This window comes from Periplaneta americana, chromosome 12, assembly GCF_040183065.1.
Source record: "Periplaneta americana isolate PAMFEO1 chromosome 12, P.americana_PAMFEO1_priV1, whole genome shotgun sequence".
NCBI lineage: Eukaryota > Metazoa > Arthropoda > Insecta > Blattodea > Blattidae > Periplaneta > Periplaneta americana.
The window spans coordinates 74,351,646-74,375,218 of NC_091128.1; the positions used below are offsets into that span (position 1 = coordinate 74,351,646).

The 23,573-nt window shown below is 36.2% G+C and overlaps 1 protein-coding gene across 7 annotated transcripts in view; it reads right to left on the reverse strand.

Annotated features, from left to right (window-relative positions):
* LOC138710559 (cytochrome P450 4C1-like) overlaps positions 1–23,573 on the reverse strand; it is a 145,572-nt gene that overhangs the window by 64,573 nt on the left and 57,426 nt on the right. For all 7 annotated transcript variants that reach the window (XM_069841539.1, XM_069841538.1, XM_069841536.1 and 4 more), the window contains 5 exons: positions 23,130–23,199; positions 18,405–18,601; positions 9,061–9,164; positions 7,607–7,675; positions 503–671 (listed from right to left, as the gene is read on the reverse strand). In XM_069841539.1, coding sequence (XP_069697640.1) covers positions 503–671; positions 7,607–7,675; positions 9,061–9,164; positions 18,405–18,601; positions 23,130–23,199 — 609 coding nt within the window. The remainder of the gene's footprint in view (positions 1–502; positions 672–7,606; positions 7,676–9,060; positions 9,165–18,404; positions 18,602–23,129; positions 23,200–23,573) is intronic.

Genomic DNA, 23,573 nt, shown 5'->3' on the forward strand with positions numbered 1-23,573 from the left:
TCTTTGTTCATAATGGACAATAATTAATTGTCTTTCTTGCAGTGAACGGATATCATACCTTTGTCACATACCGCCTATTTATCACTTCACATTAAACATTAACAATCTACCAATGAATTTTAAAGGAAGTCTCTCCTTTTGGGTTTAGAAATCCGATAACAGAATGCATTTCACACTTGATGGGATCTGGAATCACCATGTTCACTTTAAACACACAAGCCAAACGTGCTGCTTAGAACAATTTCAAAGACTTCAGTGCAGTAAGTGTTAAATATGAAAGATGCGACATTGTTGTCGCCCTCAAAGCCAGTGATTTCCTTTCCTCTTTCACTCAGATAGTATTATTACTTCAATTTGTGTATACTTTGTTGTCAGAGGGTGTTTTGTCTATTATATTAACAGCTTCCTCCTAACATTCAATTAGCATTAGTCGATGAATGGACATAGGACAGGCAGTTACGTCTGCATTTAGTGCATTATTGCTACATCAGCACATACTCACCTGCATGCAGATCGTGTGTGAGCTTCCGGCCGTACAGGGACACACTAGGGTAAAGTCTCAGGGACTCCTTGATGACCTGCTCCAAGTACTTCATCTGCTGCAGTTCATGGAATGTTGCGTGTCGATCAGAACTGCCAAAGATCTCTCTCTGCTCCATAACCACTGCATCCTGCGATCCAACACATATAGCAGTCACGTTCACTCTGTGCTAAGTACAGGTACTTACTGTACAGAACTCAACTTACTGGTCCTAACAGGAGGGGAATATCATAGGGGAATCTGGGATTAGGGAAATAGAACTGATCAGATGTGGTCTTAAGGAATGACGTAAGCCATTCAAAGTGTACAATATAACAAAAATGCAAATATTGTTTTGATTTTAGAAACAGTAATATTTCTATTAGTACGAAATGAAAATATAAAAATTGGAACTTTGTCCTTTCAAAAGGTGGAAAAGTTGAAATACCTTGAAGTAACAGTAAGAAATATAAATGACACTCAGGAGAAAATTAAACACAGAATAAATATGGGAAATACCTGTTATTATTCGGTTGGGAAGTTTTTGTCAAGAAAACTGAAAGTTAGAATTTATGAAACAGTTATATTACCGGTTGTTCTGTATCGTTCTGAAACTTTGGTTCTCACTTTGAGAAAGGAACAGAGGTTAAGGGTGTTCGAGAATAAGGTGCTTAGAAAAATATTTGGGGCTAAGAGGGATGAAGTAACAGAAGAATGGGGAAAGTTACACAACGTAGAACTGCACGCATTGTATTCTTCACCTGACATAATTAGGAATATTAAATCGAGACGTGTGAGATGGGCAGGGCATGTAGCATGTATGGGCGAATCCAGAAATGCATATAGTGTTAGTTGGTAGGCCGGAGGGAAAAAGACCTTTGGAAAGGCCTAGACGTAGATGGGCAGATAATATTAAAATGGATTTGAGGGAGGTGGGATATGATGGTAGAGACTGGATTAATCTTGCTCAGAATAAGGACCAATGGCTGGTTTATGTGAGAGCGGCAATGAATCTCCGGGTTCCTTAAAAGCCACTTGTAAGTAAGTAAGTAATATTTCTATACATAATATTAGTGTTCTTCTTAGGGTGCAAATAGCCAGAGTAGCTGACGCGCCCTTTTTAAACTCAACCAACTAACTAACTAACTTAGTATTCTTTAACTCTGTTGACTCTGTAGGGCTTTAATTTAATTTGTATTATTTTTGTCAGTGTTTGTATTTTCTTTGTATTTATGTGTGCTATCTGGTATGATGGAAGAGAAGGCTTTATGGCCTTAATCCTGTCAGATTAAGTAAATAAATTATACACAAACTTACCTATTGAAAAGAATGGCGAGAAATAGAGAGGGACGGAGGAGATGGATCGAGACAGACCTGACGCCATGAGGCAAAAGGGAAAGAAGAAGAAGAAGAAGAAGAAGAAGAAGAAGAAGAAGAAGAAGAAGAAGAAGAAGAAGATACACAAACTTGTATATCATGGACTTCCTGAAAAATCGAACTTCAGTAAATTTGCGAATACATCTGAAACAATATTGCAATTAAGATGTAGGATAGCATAGTGTGAGTGTCTGTGGTGTAGGCCTAGGATTTCTTGTCGAAAAATCTATAGTGACACTTTTTGTGGACAAATTCGTAGTTGGGGTTTTCTCGAGGTTCTCATGTTTACACACGTTAAACATAAACATCATTCTGTCTTATTCCATTCCATATTACAAACAACTTCAAATTAGTATAACTCTGAAATACTGGGAATAGGACCCATATTTATATGACATTTTTTGCTCAGAATGTTTTCGTAAATAATCTCCGTAAGCGGTGGTAACTCCTCGTGAATCACCCTGTACATTAAACAATATCTATATATTTTTAAATTTGTAACTGTTATTTCAGGTTTCGAAATTATACTGTACGTAACATAATAAATCAGTTGTAAAATAGCCTATACGTAACTGGTACCGGTAGTAAGAATGTAAATAAAGAACTGATAATGTTGATAAATTGATATAGAAAACCCACTTTCCTCCACTTCCTTGCAATGGAACTATTATAAATGCCTTCAAAATACATTATAGCAAACAAATCACACAGTCAGCTGGAAAGAGGTTTCTGGAATATGATAGCTGCAAACAAGTAGACATGAAACAACTCCCAACTGTCTTTTCCTGCTTGGAACAAACAAAACATTTCGTCTGCGTAGTGTGTTCATGTGAGAGGCTCGAACCTGCTTATCAAGGGCTAGTTGTTTGTAGCAAACCATCTAAGTCAGTTTCAATCAGCCTAACACTGTTTTGTTTCATACAGTGTGGTTTAGCCCTAACATTCACGCAATTATCTTATTTTGAACCAGCACACCAGCCAGGCATGTTTCTGGAAGCAAACAGAATAAGAGGGCCACTGATGCTGTCACTAACAGATTTCAGTTTACTACGTGATTTATTTATTTTTTTTTTATTTTAGTAGGTTATTTTACGACGCTTTATCAACAACTTAGGTTATTTAGCGTCTGAATGAGATGAAGGTGTTAATGCCGGTGGAATGAGTCCGGGGTCCAGCACCGAAAGTTACTCAGCATTGCTCATACTGGGTTGAGGAAAAACCCCGGAAGAAACCTCAACCAGGTAACTTGCCCTGACAGGGAATCGAACCAGGGCCACCTGGTTTCGCGGCCAGACGCGCTAACCGTTACTCCACAGGTGTGGACTGCTACGTAATGTCAGATAAGAAATACATCATACAAATTTTGAGAGACTTGAATTGTGTTGGTTGGCTCGCTTTTTGAGAAACAGATCCGACATGAATTTATGTACTTAGGCTTACATTTGCCCTATTTGCGATTATTGTCTGACAGGTGGCCCAGGTGACAATCGTAAATCAGATGCTGACAGGTGGGTCATCCTCTCAGCTCAGACAGAGCCAAGTTCCATCCCCAGGCGAATGCATGATAAACGCCAGGCCCCAGAGTCTAATGTGGTTAAATCCAAAACTTTATCTCAGTCTATTTTTAACTATTGTAGATGATAGAAGAAATGAGGGGGAAATGGAGTACGTTGGTGGAATGTAAGAGTTAAATGGGAATACCCTGAGAAAAATCCCCTAAAATGTTTGTTTTGTCCACAACAAATTCCATCATGACTTAGCCGGGGATTGAACCAGCATGCTAGTGCCGAGCTACACACGTGGCTTGAAGTTTGTTAATTGTGTACATGATATAATCCAAAATTTTATTATGGGTCATTCCACGAAAATATCAATCTCCATGTCCATTTTCGAATTTATCCAAATCACAGCATGTGTGATATGTATGAAATTCTCAAAATGTTCGGATATGAAAACCATTTTTGTATGGGAAAACGGATATTAAAGTAAATTTGAAGAATTGTAGTGGAAGTAATTTATATTGCGAAAGTTGACAAAAATGCATTAAGTTTAATTCATCATACTATTCATAAAGTAACTTCAGTTTTCATATAGCGTGTGTAACAACAGAGACAGTGGCGCTGCTCTTGCGATGGAGTGTACCTTCAAGCAGTATGCATCGAGTAGCAGTAGAGTCAAGGTCGTGTCTTTGTTCCTCTGTGAGCCACGTGCTGTCAAAATATGTGCTGCAATCGCAAGTCCAACCAGGTGTGAGGTACTGGTACGTTCTGTAATAAGATTTCTTTTGGCCAAAAACTGTAAAGCTAGTGAAATCCATTGCCAACTTTATGAAGTTTATGGGCCAGACGTAATGAGTGAAGGTGATTTGTAAGACAATGCTGCCGTATGTTCAAAAATGGGCAAACCAATGTCCATGATGAAGAGAGAAGTGGTCGACTGAGTATCGTGAATGCAGATCTGATTCGTTTGGTTGACAAAAGGGTCAGAGCAAACAGCAGGTTCACCATGTCAGAGCTTAACGAGGAGTTTCCACAGATTAGTCGTACTCTTCTGTAGAAAGTGATTACCGAAGATTTGGGTTACCGGAAACTTTCTGCCAGATGGGTGCCTAAACTCCTTTCTGAGGAACAAAAGGCTCAGCGGATGGGAGCAGCACTGTTCTTTCTTGAGCATTACGAAAGAGAAGGTGATGCTTTTCTCAATCAGATTGTGACAAGAGATGAGACTTGGGTGCGGTATGTGAATGCAGAAACAAAGCTTCAATCAATGCAGTGGGGCCATACTCACTCTCCGAAAAAAACCACAAAGTGTCGTCAAACACTTTCCATGAGGAAATTAATGGCAACTGTCTTCTGGGACAGAAAAGGAATTTTCTAGTGGAGTTCTTGGAGAGGAATGCCACAACTAACGCTGAGCGCTATTGTAACACACTAACAAACTTGAAAAGGGCTATTCAAAACAAATGTCGTGGCATGTTGAGCTCTGGATTGATTTTCCTGCATAACAACGCCCGGCTGCATACAGCGCATCACACTGCGACCAAACTGCAAGAGTTCAATTGGGAAGTATTGAATCATCCTTCCTATAGCCCAGATTTAGCGCCTAGCAATTACCATCTCGAAGCTCTTTGACGATGATGAAGAGTTGAAAACCAGCGTCATAGGTTGGCTTCAGTCACAGGCAGCCGAATTCTACGATTGCGGAATTTCAAAGCTAGTCAAATGCTACGACTAGTGTCTCAATGTGACTGGAAACTATGTGGAAAAATAAACTAGAGTGTATACTTTCAAACGTATTGTAACCCAATTCTGTAACGTCATTCACAGGTTTGTAAAAAATAAACGGTAGTTACTTTATGAATAGCCCTCATATAATACTTAGGAATTATGATTTAATGACGGACCAAGTTCACAAGGAACTTTAAAACTTCCCTTGTCATTAGAGTGCTCATTTGATTCGAAAATCTTATGGACTGCAATTTCAGTTGTTGATACCTAAAGGTTATACTCTACTGCGTCATGTTCAGAATGAAATTTACGTTTTTTCTCTATATATATATATATATATATATATATATCATTGGATTCTTTTTTCCTTTAAACTTTATTTCCTTTTAGAAAATGTGATTTGTCATAAAAAACTATATAAAGCGATTTTTTTTTCGATTTTTTCATTTAAGGGCACTTATTGTGAATTGAAAGTGTGTCATGTCCAGAACGAAAATTCTGCACTGATTTTCGAGACAGAGTAATTGCGTCGTACTTACGTATTTATTTAAATGAAGTAAATATAAATAGGATAATGTTAATGCTGCAATAATACACTTCTCACCCTCCCTTATCCACCATTTGTCCATTCAAGGTACGCAGTTTTCCAGTAAATAAGGCACGATCAATAGTGGATTGGATTGTTTCCAGTGTGTCATTATCGAAACCAATAAAGAAATCCAAAGAAATTTGCACTTAAAGAGGACTGGAAGAAGAAATACTTTTGTTGTTAGCTAATTACACATCAATAATGAATAAGGCATAATATTTAAACTGAGTACCAAATAACAGAAAAAAATTAAAAAAAAAATGGAAAAGAAAAGAACCACTATACGATACATTATAATAAATTGAACGGATCTTGATCATAGTCTAGTCCACTGTTCATTTCTGAGCATGGAAACATTGAACATTTTTTTTATACAAATATAGCTAACCCTGTGTTGATACATATGTTAATTCAGAAGAATTGCTAGGAATTTTAAGATGAGAAATAGTAAAGGTAGCAAGAAATGGTACCTAAGTGAGATCGTGGATATATTGAAAACGTTGCTGTCCGAGGTCATCATTCACTGATTTGTGACAAAACGACAATCATTACATTTAAGAAAAATTCGTAATTGTGCTGATGGTGAAAACGTGGTACAGTAATGAAGGTAGATTTCGCGGAAAACTTCACAGTCCAATACCAAGAACAGGTACAAAGTGAGCATTGGTGTCAGGATCACATTTCAATTTTCACGGTTGTAGTGCGGTTAAATGATAGAAAGTAAATTACACCATAGTGTCGGATTATTTATCTCATGACAAGCTTGCAGTGTCTATACAATCACAATCCTTCAATTCAAAGTAACAGAGTAACATTAAAACATTTCATTTCTTCTCAGATGGAGCTGCCTCACAATTCAAATGGTAGTTGAATTTTATGTACAAGTGTTTGACAACCATAAACCATCAACTCTAGGTTCTTTGTTAACTGGATATGGAGCTTTTTAGTGGCCATCACAAGGTGCTGTAGACTATGTGGGGGGAACGGTGAAGAGGTTTACAAACAACTATCGTAGTTCTGAAGAAGCATGCGCTAGACTTGCATCATCAGAAACTAAAGGAATAAATATTATGCTTACACCGAGGAAGATGTCAAAGGTAATGCAACTGACATCTTTTAGCTTGCTGTGGGAAAATGTGAGACGAATAGCTTCGATACATGAGCTATTAAAAAAAACAGATCGTCAGACTCACTTCTTTCTGTCAATTTCAAATGGTTGATATATTATTTTTATTACATTGCTGCTGTAAATATCATCTTATAGAACAGATTATGTCAGTCTTACATAAATTGTACTGAACACAATTATGTCGCCACTTACACAGACATACTGTCTTCCGAATTCCTCTACTCACTTTTACAATTTCGCATTTGTTTTAGGCAGCTTTATTTCAACTAGTAGTGCATTTAATATAATAAACATTCCTCAACTGAAGCATACTGTACTTGTTTAGGAGTAAGGAACCTGTTTTAGAGTGACTTTGTAGTGCGCATTACTTGTGTTTGTGTGCAGGGTGACTACTGAAAGACATGTGAAGTAATATAATATACTTCATGCACACTTATACTAATTCCAATGTTGTTGGACTAAGAAAATGGTTTTTAGTTAGAACGTGACTTCTTTTGCAGTTGCTAGATGGCAGCATAGTGAAAGTGATAAAAATTGTTTTCTTGAAAGTGCATTAGGCTGATCAATCTGTTATACGTGATGAAGGCTATCATTCAATAGATCGTTAAGTGCTGACAGAAACTACAATATAAGTTTTAAATTAACCTAACCTAACATAAAAAGTAGTACCTATACTAGCAGTAATGTTCATGAATAATTAATTTATGTAATAACTCATTTTCAATAGGTCATTAACTAGAATATTCTTGATGAACTCCACTTACCTGTACATGTGGATGATTTGCTAACAGCCAACATGTGAAGCCCAGAGATGACGAAGTTGTGTCATGTCCCTGTAACATCAAAGTCAAGTACCTATCAAATAAACTTATTAGGCATGGACAGTATGTTGTGCTGACATGTTAGTAAAAGTACAACTCCTAAAATCAAATTACAACAGTTCAAGATTGATTTATGAAAAATAATTTTGGTATTTAAAATAACCACAACCGCCGCCGCCGCCGCCGCCACCGCCACCACCACCACCACCACCACCACCACCACCACCACCACCACCACCACCACCACCACCACCACCACCACCACCACCACCATGAAGGGATTTAGCCCTGTTCCCTTAATCATAAAATGCTTCTGATGTTTCCAATGCTCCAATAGTCTTTTTAGGCCTAAACTCCTTTTGGTTGATACAAAAAGGATGGATTGGAAAACGATTTTTGTTCATCGTGCACAGATGGTTGCTAAAAATTTTGTTTACCATTTGCTGGTACGTCAAAATATGCAATCCAGTATATCCCAATGATAGTAAAAAATCTCATTTGCGCAGTTTCTAGCTTTTTCTTATGTTTTCCATTGAGTACCCTAATTTCACTGCATGTTGTAGACATATGAATGAAAGAATTCATCTACTAAAATGAGAAAATAAATTAGAGCTGTTTTTTTAATGGGAAAAAAATATTTACAAGAAAATAAATTTATTACACTGAGGCTTTGCACACTTTGACTGGCCAGCAACAATGCATCTTAGTCGGCTAAAAGATTCAATGAACTCGTGTATTTAGTTAACTCTTCCTACGAATAATTAAACTTATACATATAATTGAACATCTCCCTGGAATAAGAGTGTAACCAACAACTCTATAATACACATTTCAGGAGAAAGGAAAATAATTTCAGGGGCATATTTCATTTAGTCTATATTTACTAGCAGAACCATTTGACAGTAATAAAGGATACAAGTTTACTCAGATAGGCTATTAGATGCAATAATTTATTGTTATAAATTAATGCTTCAAAATTAAGTTTTCTACTTAAGTAAAATATTTAATTAATTTGATATTACATACTTTTTCCTATCCTCTGATTGAGGTTCTGGCTGATATGTACAGCTATTATCAGGCAGTACATCCCACTTGATGATATGTGTCTGAGAAAGAACAATTTGTTTGTATGCAACTGAAGTCTGACTTTGTGTAATATGTAGCTAGTCGACGATGTATGCAAGGAGAGGGAAAGGAACTGGCCACCCTACCCCATTATCTTCTGACCTAGTTGCCTCATAGGTGAGCCTTCTTGTATCACTGTCTTGTGAGGTTCAGACTTGCCTTTAGACAGTTGATTAAACAACATTCTTTTTCCAAGGAGGTCGTCAATTGTACAGGCATGTGATTACAGATTGCATTTCATCACACGTTTTTGAAAATGGTTTTTCCCTTACCGCAAACATAAATGTGTCGACTTCTTGTTGAATATCTTCATCTGTAAGTGCATTTCCTGGTGACTGAATCAGCATGTCTAAAAACGCCATGCATTTTTTTCTTCCTGTGACAAGAAAGTTACAAGTAATATGAAAAGACTTGTTTTCCTTCTCTATGTTAAGAACCATTACAATAGTGTGATTTTTCTGAATCACACAAATTACAAAATGTATCCATTTTTTGTACTTTCAGCAAATCCAGTATGAAAATATCAATAATTAAAGTATAAACTATTTGAATAAATAAAATCCCCTGGGCGTAAATTGAAGGTAAATGGTGAAATTATGAAACAAGTAGGTCTATGTGTTTTATATATTGTAACTATGAGCAGAAATAAACATAAGCAAACAAGAATTGTACGGTAATGGGAAGAAAAGCAGCTACAATACCGGAATGTTTGAATGACACAATTTGTGAAATATATAGTCAAGAAAGCAATTAAAGTAAGATTTTATAAAGCAATTTTAAGAGTAATAAATGCCATGGAAACAAGAACAGAAACATGCAAAGTTAAACTGGTTTTAGAATTACCAGACAATGAGATACATTAAAAAAGCTAATATAACAATACAATGAAAGAGTAATGGAACGGAGAAAAATTCTCTCTGACGCCGGGATTTGAACCCAGGTTTTCAGCTCTACGTGCTGACACTTTATCCACTAAGCCACACTGGATTCCACTCCGGCATCGGACAGAATCTTCTCAGTTTTAAGTTCCAACTCTTGGGTTCCCTCTAGTGGCTGCCCTCTACACTACGTCATAGATATCTATGAACCTAGGAACACATGTGCTGAGGTGCACTCGTAATGAGTGACTATGATATGATATTTCCATGCAGAATTTTTTTCCGTTCCATTACTCTTTCATCGCATGATGACGCAGAATATCTGCATGGAAATATCATATGTACTTCGGTACATTAAAATAATATATATGATATGCGTAAATCACTTCATGATTTAAGGCGGCGCTTATTCCGTCGGATCCCGGCCAACTAGTCACTCATTACGAGTGCACCTCAGCACATGTGTGGACTTCGGTCCTAGGTTCATAGATATCTATGACGTAGTGCAGAGGGCGGCCACTAGAGGGAACCCAAGAGTTGGAACTAAAAACTGAGACGATTCTGTCCGACGCTGGGGTGGAATCCGGTGTGGCTTAGTGGATAAAGCGTCAGCACTTAGAGCTGAAAACCCGGGTTCAAATCCCGGCGCTGGAGAGAATTTTTCTCCGTTCCATTACTCTTTCATCGTATGATGACGCAGAATATCTGCATGGAAATATCATATGTACTTCGGTACATTAAAATAATGTATATAATATCGACACCTAAGAATGAAAACCTCATATGTCTGATTTTCTAAATTTTATAGGAGAGCAAAAAATCGATATACAAGGTTTTCACATTTAAATAGATGGCTCGTAAGTCGGAAATTCTGTATGATTTCGACATACAAGGTTTTCACATTCAAATAGATGGCTCGTAAGTCGGATTTTCTATAATGACTAGAGATACGCACTTTTCATTTTAAAATTGAACCAAAAAAAGATACGTGGTTTTCAATTTTTCTCTTTTTTCATGAAAAAAAAATTAAAAATGAAAATTTTGCCATTGTAGACCATAAGAGCACGGGCTTTCCTATAAATTTGAGCGAAAATCGCATTTTCGAAAAAAAGTCGACTTACGAGGTTTTCATTCTTAGGTGTCGATATAACAATGTTAGATCAAGTTAAAAACCAGGACTTACGATTACAGGCGACTGGTGAAGTTTAGTCATGGAGTTACACAGTTATGAAAAATTACAATGTTAAATAAAAATCATGCATAGTGACAAACATGTGCTTAACGAAATTAGATAATCACTTGAACTGGAAAATACATACGCGTGTAGAATATGTCATTCCTAAATTGAGCTCCATCTTACATTGGCGATATAAATACTCTTAAAATACTGGTACGGGTACCCTATCATACTGGTACTTCGCATACTTTCATTCTATAATGAAATATGGATTAATATTCTGAGGCAGCTCTTCTGAAATTAAATATAACTTTTTCTTATAAAAGAAAGCTATAAGGATAATGACAAGTATGCATAATTTCAAAGAATTTTCCAAAATTTAGAAATATTGACCTAATCTTGTAAGTAGGCCTAAATTCTTTCTCTAATAATGTTTTATATTAAAAATTAATACACATTTAGTACTAATCAAAAACATTCATAATTTTAATATAAGACATAAATCAGATCTCCGTCCACTCTTTGTTAGTCTAAGCAAGCCATTTTCAACCAGTGTGCTGTGGCAGACATGAATGATCTGCTGGTGTGCCACGAGAAAATGAAAATATTAAAGGTTATCGTAGCAAAAAAATTGGAAAAATAAAAGTGAAAAGAGTACCAGTAGTAAAAAAAGTGAGCTCACAAGACTTAACTTTCAGCAACACAGCACAAGTAAACATTCAGTACACACAGTGTAGGTGTGCGAGTGGCAGAGAGGAGAATAACTGATGCGCAACCATGGGTGCCAGATCAGTAAGTTAGAATATCGTACCAATCTTTAAAAAATCGTATTTTAGTTATCTTTACATGGAAATAAATATCGTACATTAAATACCTCCATATGCCGTAAAACTTTCTTTTTTAATTTTGAGCATTGAATATAAGCAACGTGAAATGGCTAATTCTATTACAATTAACCCATTAAAAATAAAATAGACTGATACAATCACACACACAAATGAAGTAACATTTACTGTCAGCCTATCTATATAAGATGAACCGTAAGTAATTTCAGGGGTTATTCTTTGAGATAATTCAAACAACAATGTTTAATACAATTTTGCTCGTTTTTGCTTCATTTTGAGATAAAAATTGTTTTATATGAAATATTTCATAACGTATTTTGGAAAAGCCATTAATTTAATTCCCAATATGCTCAGTCAATATAAGAGAACAGTGTATTATGATAATAATTGATTGAAAGAATTTTAGTTTTGTCCTTTAAATATGCAGAAATTTGATCCAAATAAATGTAACTTTTCGCTCTGCAAAGGAATTTTACAATGTTGCATTTATTCAGATCAAATTTGCCATTGTAAAAAAAAAAAGTGTTTAGGAGAGACTAATAACAGCTCGAGCATTACTAGTAGAATTTAAGAGAAAAATTCTGCACGTCATCACGCAAATCATCATGTACCTGAATAGGTGTATGTAGGAAATGTGGAAACAGGAATGGTTGCGGTTCCTGCAACTCAAGATCAGGACATTTAGTCATACTTTCCAGGTACAAGAAAATGTTACGACACTCTTTGCTGAAGATAAAACTGTCAGCACGTCCACAATGCCTGACTGTAAAATGAGCAGCCCTGGATTCAAAACCTGGTTGAGACACGTTACTTGGTTGGAATTTTTTCCTGAGGTTTTCCCTCAACCAATTGAAGTAGAATTGCTGGGTAACTTTCGGCTTTGGACCTGGGACTCTTTTCACCATCATTCATTCACATATCATCGTCATCCATACCACAACCCGGGTTAAGTTCATGGAGCAGCGTGCTGTACTTGTACAAGAGCGTAGCTGTTAAGCTATAAGTATCAGTCACAGAACAGGAGTGGTAAGCACCATAATTCTCAGGTTGTAAGCCTTCAGGTTTCTCCTCCGTAAAAAACAAAACAAACTCCCAGCACACTTGACATTGCCTGGCACCTTTGTGTACATCACAGTCTTGTGCGTGGTATTCTTAGACTGAAATTACCATTTTTGAAAAGTAATCATTGATAATTTTTTTAGATGTCCCCAATACAAACTACATGAATAAAGGTGATAAGGATGGTCATAGGATACGCAGAGAAAATGTATAAAAAAAACACACACACATTCCGAAATATATGGCTGCCATTTATAACAGCTGTCTAAGAATTGGTAATTTCCCTAAGCAATGGAAGAGAGCTACATTAATACCTATAGTGAAGCCAGGAAAGGAAAAAAGCTCAGAAGTCACAAAATTTCGCCCGATCAGTTTATTGAAGACAGGAGGTAAAGTGCTAGAGACACTTTTAATCAGCAGAATATCACATCATGTGTACACAAAAAATTTAGTTAACGATAGTCAATATGGCTTTACACCACAAAAAAGTACTACAAATGCGACAATGGTAGGCAAAGGCTACGTTGAAGAAAACTTAAGAAGCGGCCAGAGTGTGGTGTTGATAAGTCGTGATGTACAGGAAGCCTTTGATGCAGCCTGGTGGCCTAGCATACTGAAGAGCCTGAGAGAATTCAACTGCCCAATCAATTTGTATAATCTTACAAGAAACTACTTCAGTCAGAGAACTGCAGTCTTGGCAGTTAACAACATTAAAATTGAGAGAAAAGTAAGCAAGGGCTGCCCCCAAGGATCCTGCAGTGGACCTGGATTTTGAAATTTACTGTACAAGTCGCTATTGATTTAGAGAATTTACAAGGGTATAAGTGTTATAATGTTAAGTGTCAAGATATGTTAAAAACTATTACATTTTAAGCAATCTATACGACCATTTTGAAGAGAGATGCTTCATTGCAAGTAGTCATGAGGCTTCTATCTTGTGTGTTTCGCATTGGTGTATTCTATGGGTGGAGATGAATGAGGGTAGAAGTGAGTGAAAGAGGAGGTGTTGACATATGAATTGAAGCTTAATGGTTAATTAAGTATGCATTGTCTATGTGTAGTAGTATCTTTGTATTTTGTATGTTTGTAGTTTCTTTTAAATATGGGCTATTGTTGACTACAGAGATACACATTTGTAAAAACTTTATTCTCTCTTCGTGTTTGTTTGCTGTTTTTTTTAATGTCATTTTTTTTTCCTCATGTAATACCTATGTAGGGTGAGTGTGTATGTATGTATGTATGTATGCATGTATGTATGTGTGTATGTATGTATGTATGTCTGTATGTATGTATGTAAGTATGTATGTCTGTATGTATGTACCGATGTGGTTTGGGTATAGAGGGTTGTCATTCTTTGTGCAAATGAGGTTTTGATCCTCAGGTGAACACATAAGTTAAATTCTACAAGTAAGTGTGTGTGTGTGTGTGTGTGCGTGCGTGCGTGCGTGCGTGCGTGCGTGCGTGCGTGCGCGTGTGCGTGTGCGTGTGCGTGTGTGTGTGTGTGTGTGTGTGTGTGTGTGTGTGTGTGTGTGTGTGTGTGTGTGTGTGTGTGTGTGTGTGTGTGTGTGTGTGTGTGGAAAACAAAATAATACCAGTATTTGATATGTTTTGTTTGTGAAGAAAATTATTTGCAATAAGGGACCGAAGTTTAATTTTATTTATCTCAAAACTCATTTTATGACTTGTCTCCCTTTAACTCAACACCATCAATTTGTGTGCTTAAGTATATAAATGATAAATTTATGTATGTGTATGTAGTACTGGTATGTATTTTATTTATATATATATATATATATATATATATATATATATATATATATATATATATTGTGTGTGTGTGTGTGTTTGTTGCTTGTTCTTAATTATCAGCTTTTGTTACTTTATATTTCTGACCAGCCTCATGGTCTAGTGGTCAGAGCTTCTGGCTATAGCTCATGAGGTCCCGGGTTCGATTCCCGGTTAGAGCACAGGAATTTTTCTTTAAAAGGGATGGTCTGGAATTTAGGTTAAGTTTAGATTTAGACCTCTCCTGGCACTACATTATCATAATCATCCTATCACATCATCTGGGTAATGTAACTCCGCCTTCCAGGCGCCCAACCTCAGAAGTGGGTTACAATTAAGTCACAGCCAGGAGAGAAGACCAGAAATGTCGAAAAGACAACCTGGTGGCATTGGATATAAAAAAATAAACTTTACATTTCTAGTAAGAGCCATATCTATTTTAATAGGGAATGTATCACTATATTATTCATGTAGTGATAGAGTATTTTCTATCTAATTGAATTAGGCCTATATTACTACATCGGTTTTAAAATGTAATCGACATATTATCTGTATCAATTTGTAATTTTGTCACATGTTTATCTTCTTCATTATTTAATATTAATATTATGTGTGCACACGATCTTAGTTGGAATAATTCTGCTTATAGCTATAGTGAATATGGGTGATCTTTAGTCATCCAGTTTGGATATAGCATTCGCTAAAAAGTAAAAAGTAAAAGTAAATCCATGGTGCTACAGCCCATGAAGGGCCAGTCGCTATTGTATGAGAAATAGATTTGTTTAGTGACTGCTCCTATAATATCTGCTATTTCCTTATAAGTGGTCAGCTTGTATATATGCTGGTACCTTTTTTTTAAAGCATTTAGTTTAATGTAATTTGGAAGTAGGGTATAAGTTGGAGCTATCAAATGATAAGATAACGGATATGTTTATCAAATGATAAGATAACGGATGTGTTTATACTTATTTTCTTGACTAGGTACAACAATATCATTTATGAATATGAACTATAAAACTGTCCAAACTTTCCGAACATTAACTATTATTACTGCATAGTATATAACTAAGAAAAATATTTATATAATCCTAATAAGAAAACCAAGGCATGTAGTATTACGCTGTGTAATGGGACATGTTGTATGATGAAATAAAAAAAAAAAACAAAAAAAAAACACACACACTCACACTCACACTCACACTCACACATACACACATGTGTGCAGTATTAAAACAACAGTGCTGGAAAAAATGCAGAACCATTTCTGAAAATTTGATTTTTGACTTTCCCTGGGAAAAAAAAAAAACTGTAGCATTATTTTGATGATTCCTTGGCTGTATACTTTCAAAAATAGAAAATCTACATCTCACCCCAAGGCACCAGCTGCAAGCAACCTGATATTATAATGAATGAACGGACAATGACGATGATGGTATGGTATTATAAGTCACATATGAACTGGAATGAGCTAGTCCTAAAGTTTATGTTTGGTGCGCGGTAAGTCGCTATAATCTGTATGGTTCGTTTATCTTTGCAGAGAAAACAGTTCGATCAGGACCATACCTGGACATGTTGAAAAACTTTTTCGAATCACAACTGCAACAGCAAAACAACATGGGTCTCGCGTTCCACCAGAATGGTGCACCAACTCATTGGGTAAGAGACGTCCATGATTATCTGAATGACACTTGGTAACAACTGGTGTGGTCGAGGAGGGCCAATTATGTGGCCTCAAAATTTCCCAGACCTGACACAACGTGATTTCTTTCTTTGGGGTTTCGTGAAGAATGATGTGTATGATCTCAGAACAAAGATTTTCTCAGCTTTTGAGAAAATTACACCTGAGATGTTAGACCACACATGGGAGGAATTAGCTTCAAGATATGAACTGTGTCGTTTTCGAAATGGTGGGCACGTTGAGGTCTAATTTGGACAAAACTCCCATTCTTCTAGATGCATGTACAAATTATCAATAAATAGCAACAGTTCTCATTTTATCACGTTTTTATTTTGTCTTTCTAAACGGATCCCTTGTATATTTATAAAGCAAAATACAATTATTTAGATATTTAAATAATGTATAACCACTTTTTAACATATTTATAAAAAAATCAATTCCACAAACTAGTCTGAAAACAAATTGCTTATGAGAATATATTTAAGAGCGAATGTAATTTGAATTTGAATTAGGTAATTTTGTCCTTTCATTTTGAAAGACAATAGCATCTGATAGGTTCTAGTGTCGGTAGGAAGAAAATTTCAGATTCAAGAGGTGTAGATTATGAATGACTGAGAATAATGGCATGTTCTGTGCTTAGGTATAAGAATAATAGTTTCTTGTTGAGTCTGGGTGTCAAAATTGTGAAGAGATAGGAGATTCTGAAACAGACAAGACAGATAAGCTGGACAAGAAATATGCAAGATTTGATACAGCAACAAGGGTGCATATAGTTTTCTCTGGAGAGATTCTGAAACAGACATGACAGATAAGCTGGACAAGAAATGTGCAAGATTTGATACAGCAACAAGGGTGCATGTAGTTTTCTCTGGTTCTGAAGTCGGAGCTACGACAACTGTTCGAAGTATGATGAAATATGGTCATATTTCCGAATGTTGCATTTAAATCTAATGCGCTCTCTCTCTCCCTCTCCCCTCCCTCTCCTCCCTCCCTCTCCTCCCTCCCTCCCCCTCCATCTCTTCACTCTCCCTCTCTCTCCCCTCCCCTCTCTCTCTTTTTTCCTTATAAATGGCTTTTAGAGAATCCAGAAGTTCATTGCCACCCTCACATAAGTCTGCCATCGGTCCCTATCCTGAGCAAGATTAATCCAGTCCCTAGCATCATATCCCAGCTCCCTCAAATTCATTTACATATTATCCTCCCATCTACGTCTCAGACTCCCCAAAGATTTTTTCTCCCTCAGGTCTCCCAACTAACATTCTATACATATTTCTGAATTACATGCCCTGTCCATCTCAAACGTCTGGATTTTATGTTCCTAAATATGGTAGGTTAAAGAGATATCCCCGTAACATGAAGGCACTTTGGGTGCAAGGAGGTAGAGCCCCATGCTTTCCATGATCTCGGCACTAGAATGAGGTGGTATGGTCGGCACTACACTCTGACTGCCTTTTACCCCCGGGAAAGACCCAGTACTCAATTTTATAGGAGACTGAGTGAACCTCGGGGCCGTTCTGAAAGTTTGGTAACGAGAAAAAATCCTGTCACCACCTGGGATCGAACCCCGGACCTTCCAGTCCGTAGCCAGCTGCTCTACCAACTGAGCTACCCGGCCGCCTAAATATGGTAGGTACACACACAATATTTGGGGCTAAGAGGAATGAAGTTACAGGAGAATAGAGAAAGTTACACAACGCAGAAATGCATGCATTGTATTCTTCATCCAAAATAATTAGGAACATTAAATCAAGATATTTGGGATGGGCAGGGTATGTAGCACATATGAGTGAATCCAGAAATGCATATAGAATGTTAACTGAAAGACCTGAGGGAAAAAGACCTTTATGGAGGCAGACACGTAGATAGGAGGACAATATTAAAATGTATTTGAGGGAGCTACGATATGATGCTAGGGACTGGATTAATTTTGCTCAGGATAGGGACCGATGGCGGGCATATGTGAGGGCGGCAATGAACCTCCAGGTTCTTTAAGCCATATATCGCATGACAGAAAAATAAATGACAAGATCGTCAAAGAAGAAGTAGCTCGAAAGATCATATAAACAATATAAAATGGCTCTTACGTTTAAGAACAAACTTTATGCTCATAAGAAAGAGGAAGTTTTTCTAGTATTTTTTTCAGCAAATGAAAAACTGTTATATTAATTTCTAACTCAGCAGCCACTTCGTTTACCTAGGTCACTGTCACTGGCAGGTGCTGGTTCCTTCTTTTCATTAAGGTGCTTCCTACGAGCCTGGATAACGCTTCTGGTTTTATTGTGTATTATGTCCAACCACTGCTGCTGCAGCTTCCCCTCAGAGGACAAGTTGAACAAGAAGTCTGGATGCAGCCATGGCTTCGCACTTCGGGTCATGATGGAATCACACAGACTGCATTAAAAACACAGAACTCTGTGAGACATAGTACTGGATTCCATTTCTATTAGCTATTAAATATAGTACTTATAAAATACAATTTACAAAAGAAAAATACATAAATATGAGAGGATTGCATGTTTGAACTAAATACAAACAAGAGAGAATAATAAATAAAAAAGTAGAAAGGATAGAACAAAATAGAATACCAAGCATGATACTAGCTTATAGATCACCACAAAGATCACAATGATTTTCTGACACGTACATCACATACCTTATCATTGATAATTAAATTTTAATTATGCTAATAGCCCAGCAGTGCTTCTAGGAGTAATGAATGGGACTGCTACTTTGTGCCTACGCTTGGACAAGGTTCGAATCCTTGTGATAATTACCTGGTTGAGACAGGATCACTATTACAGGCCCCTAGGCAAAGCAGAGCACTGGGCTCTGTCTAAACAATCACTCATAGGAATAAAAATGTAAATTTTGTATTAAATTATCTTACACTTACTGGTACCTCCAACAAAATTAGTATCACTGATTAACTTTGTAACTTCTTTACTGTGTTAATATGTGGATATTTTACCTGGCTGACCAGTTTCTAAGTGGTGTTCTTCATTGTCCGAAGCCTAGTGAAGATGCCATGCTATCTTCTGATATCCTGTTGCGGTGGGTTATGTTCAGGATTGTGTCGAAAATGGTATGTGTTTTGAAATTGAGTTGATGTTCAAAATGTGCTGGGGATATGTTTTTGTATGTTTGTAAATTTGATATTGTTCTAGAGTGTAAAATGTCTAGCTTTTTGGCTGGATGTGTAGTATCCTCAATTTTACTCACGACAGAGACAATTTCAAATCTGGAAGTAGAACAAACCCTTGCAGACAGTTTAGCAGGAAGATACCTGAATCGGCACAAATGCAGAAATATTTAGAAAGAAAGTTACAGAAGAACTAAAATCACTGGGATACACCTGTACCCCACATGCCTATCGTAATAACTTAGAAGGTTGTGTGTTGGTGTGTGGTCTGTTGGCACTCACTAAACAACAAGCCTTATTTTTATATACAACAAGGACAATTTAAAATTTGAAAGTAGCACACATCTGTTCTAGACAGATAAGCAGCAAGGTACCTGAAGCGGCACATGCGCAGAAATATTATAAAAAAGATACAGAACGAAAATGTTTGGGACAAAGTGCTGCATTGGAGTTAAATCGCTCATTTGAACTCAGTCGAGTGTCGCACCCTCAAGTGAGATAAGATCGGTCATGATACGCTCGTAATAAATAGAAGCACAGTACAAGGTCATCTCACCGACATGTCTTATCTTGTATGGAAGGCGACAGATAAGATACACATATGTTTTGCTCACATGGTAAAAATAAGGCTTTATTTTCTGCGTTTATGACAAACGTTTAATGGAACAGTCAATGGAATGTACCGGTATCAAAACAGGACCATGAAGTTATAAATAAAATAGTATGAAAAACTTCGATAAACAGGTATTATTGCTAATTAATAATTATTCAATATTTGATTTACCATATATATAATATGATAGGTCCATACATAGTGTTCCGCATATATACTGCAACAATGTAGAAACGTTTTACAAAATATTATTGCTATAGCAGTAGATTAATAACAATATTAGTACAGAGACAACATCACGGAAAATATAATAAAACTAATAATCATGCTGCACAACTGTTACAGACGCAAAGACTGATACACTAATTATTAGAGATTATTATTATTATTATTATTATTATTATTATTATTACTATTATTACTATTATTATTATTATTATTATTATTATTATTATTATTATTATTATTATTACTAGAAAACTTGATACAGTTCTTGCATTATCGTGATTGTGTTCTCCGTTTATAATAATTACATTTACATCCAATAACATCCATCAGATGTGGCAAAAACAAAATCACTCCTGTGGGGGGGGGGGGGGGGGGGGGGGAATTTACCTACAACATTTATATTACATTTTAAAGCAAGTTTTGTAGTTGTACTATGGAGAGGTTAGTTAAACACTGCAAAGTTTTGAAATGATAAACGTCTATGATGTTACTACACAGTTCATCACTGTAACAAGAACGAATGTCTAACGCTCGGCTTATACCGTTCGAGGATTTATCGCTCGTGACAATTTTACCCATCATGCATGTGCGCTACCTGTCGGATTATTCTATGAACTACTTGGCGCTCAAGCGAAAACGTCCGATGCAGACGTCTGGTCTGGGATACACCTGTACCCCACGCACCTAACAAAGGGTTAACTGTTCAGTTGCCATTGCCAAAATGAATGCGGGATGCGGGAAAACACTGCTTGCAGCGAACTGCAAGTAGTACGCTGCAGTCCCACCACCCGAGCGGGATTATGTCACTGCAGTGTGAGTGGATTCATATCCCGCTGTACTCACAATAATTCGCATTGGTTTCGCTTTTGCTGCTGCTCCCGCATCCCACATTGGTGCGAGCAGACCTTAATATTGTTTTCAGCAAGCCTAAACAAAATGTATTAATTTTCATTTTACTTCACTTAAATTGCATTCCATAGATATCACATCAGCATGCTTTGAAATGAGGAACAAGTAAATAGCTACAGAAAAATATGTAATGTATAGTTAGTTGATTAATTAATTTACTCACATAAACAATAACATTCATCAGCTGAGTAGAAGGTATGAATAGAGAAATTTTATTAATTCTATTTTAAACCTTTCTTCTTGACCCTTCAAGTTGTAGGCAGTGCCTACATGAATAGTGAACTAGTGAACTTCTTTTTTATAACAGCTGAGATTAACAGGGAGATGGAGATTTGATTTGTGTTTTGCGTCAGATAATATAACTGATGAAATTAGCAAGAGACTATAATTTGCAATACGGCACATTATTTTTTATTGAACATTCTTAAGAGCAAGATAGTTTCAAGGAAAAAAAATATATATATTATTATATGAGCATAATCTTTCCTATCCTTGCCTATGCATCTGAGATTTGAACTTCAACAAAACGTGAAGAATCTAAATTAAAAATACTTTAGAGAAAGGTGTTGAAAAAAATACGAGTATTTGGGCCTCTTAGTTACTTACTTATTGGCTTTTAAGGAACCCGGAGGTTCATTGCCGCCCTCACATAAGCCCGCCATTGATCCCTATCCTGAGCAAGATTGATCCAGTCTCAGATTGATCCAGTCTCTACCATCATATCCCACCTCCCTCAAATCCATTTTAATATTATCTTCCCATCTACGTCTCGGCCTCCCCAAAGGTCTTTTTCCCACCGCCCTCCCAACTAACATTCTATATGCATTTCTGGATTCGCCCATACGTACTACATGCCCTGCCCATCTCAAGCATCTGGATTTAATGTTCCTAATTATGTCAGGTGAAGAATACAATGCGTGCAGCTCTGCGTTGTGTAACTTCCCCCAATTTGAGCCTCTACAAGATAATATTAGCAGAAAATGGAGACTCAGAAAAAAATGAAGAAATTTACAATTTATATAAGCATCCAGATGTAATTGCAGAAATAAAAGAAACACAATTTAAATGTGATGAGAGCTCCATCAAAAAGGAAAATTAGGAAAGTCACAAAAGAAAAGCCACTGGAAAGACTGCGTATGAGATATTTCGACTATATGGAAAAAATTAGTAAATAATAGGCATAACTGACTGGAAAAATATTTGATTGGACAGAGTAATCTGAAACAATATAATTTGTCCTGCATTGGAAAGCCATCATGGCTTGTAAAGTCAATAATAAAAAAATCATAAAATTAAAATTAAGAATGTTCTGGTTAGCACTAAATCTATCATGGATGTTAAAACAAACATAATCAGGGAAAGCATATACTCAAAAAGTAAGGACAACATTTCTAAATTTTGAAAAATCTTTTAATATGACGTCCTTTTATGCACACTTACTATTCTTTGGGCTTTCGTTTGCAAAAACTACAAAATATTAGCCTCAGATGTATTGCTCTTGAATACCAGTATTAATCCATATTTCATTATAAAATAAAAGTATGCGAAATTTACCACTTTAAGATTATTATATCGCCAAACAGAAGATAAGAGTCTTAATGCATAACAGGTAGAGCTCAGTTAAGGAATAACATATTCTGTAGGTCTAGCACTATGTGTTTTCCATTTCAAGTGAATACCGGTACCCAATTTCAAACCAAGAAACTTTATACTTATAGATTCTTTGACAGCAGCTCCATGTAATCTAATATTGTACGAAAACTGAGCACTATTATATGTACCAAATTTGATTTTGCTAGTTTTACGAAATTTAAGTGCTAATTTATTTAGGCCTACATTAAACCAATTATTCACTAGATTTAACATTGCACTGATACTGAGAATATACGCCTTGTTACATAATGAAAATCGCCAAATTCCGATCTTGTTATAAACTTTTTATTCTTAATAAGTATGCTCTTATTGTCTATTCTGTCTCTAACAAAGTCGACTTTGACTTCAGTAGAATTGTTTGAGATAAACTTGCTTACTTTCTGATGGTCTTCTCATACTGAGAGTTGCTGTCTTGCTGTGCTAACACACTCACTCCCATGGCCGTCTCTGCAACAATAATGCATGACATGGTGCTAAGTTCATCTAACACAAACGTAAGAAATACATTTACCTAAACTAAAAAGCAAGATAGACATTTTAATATGCTCCATTATTACATAAATCATCCAATTTACTTTAATAATAATAATAATAATAATAATAATAATAATAATAATAATAATAATAATAATAATAATCATCATCATCATCATCATCATCATCATCATCATGACTATTTCACATATTAGACCTAGGAGTCTGTTACAATCTCTATCCAGTACTTTTTAGGTCTTCCCGAGTTCCTTCGGTCTCTTGAGTAGTGTAAGATCAGTTTTGGCAAGCGGTTGGAGGGCATCCTGACAACATGTTCTTTTTAGTCA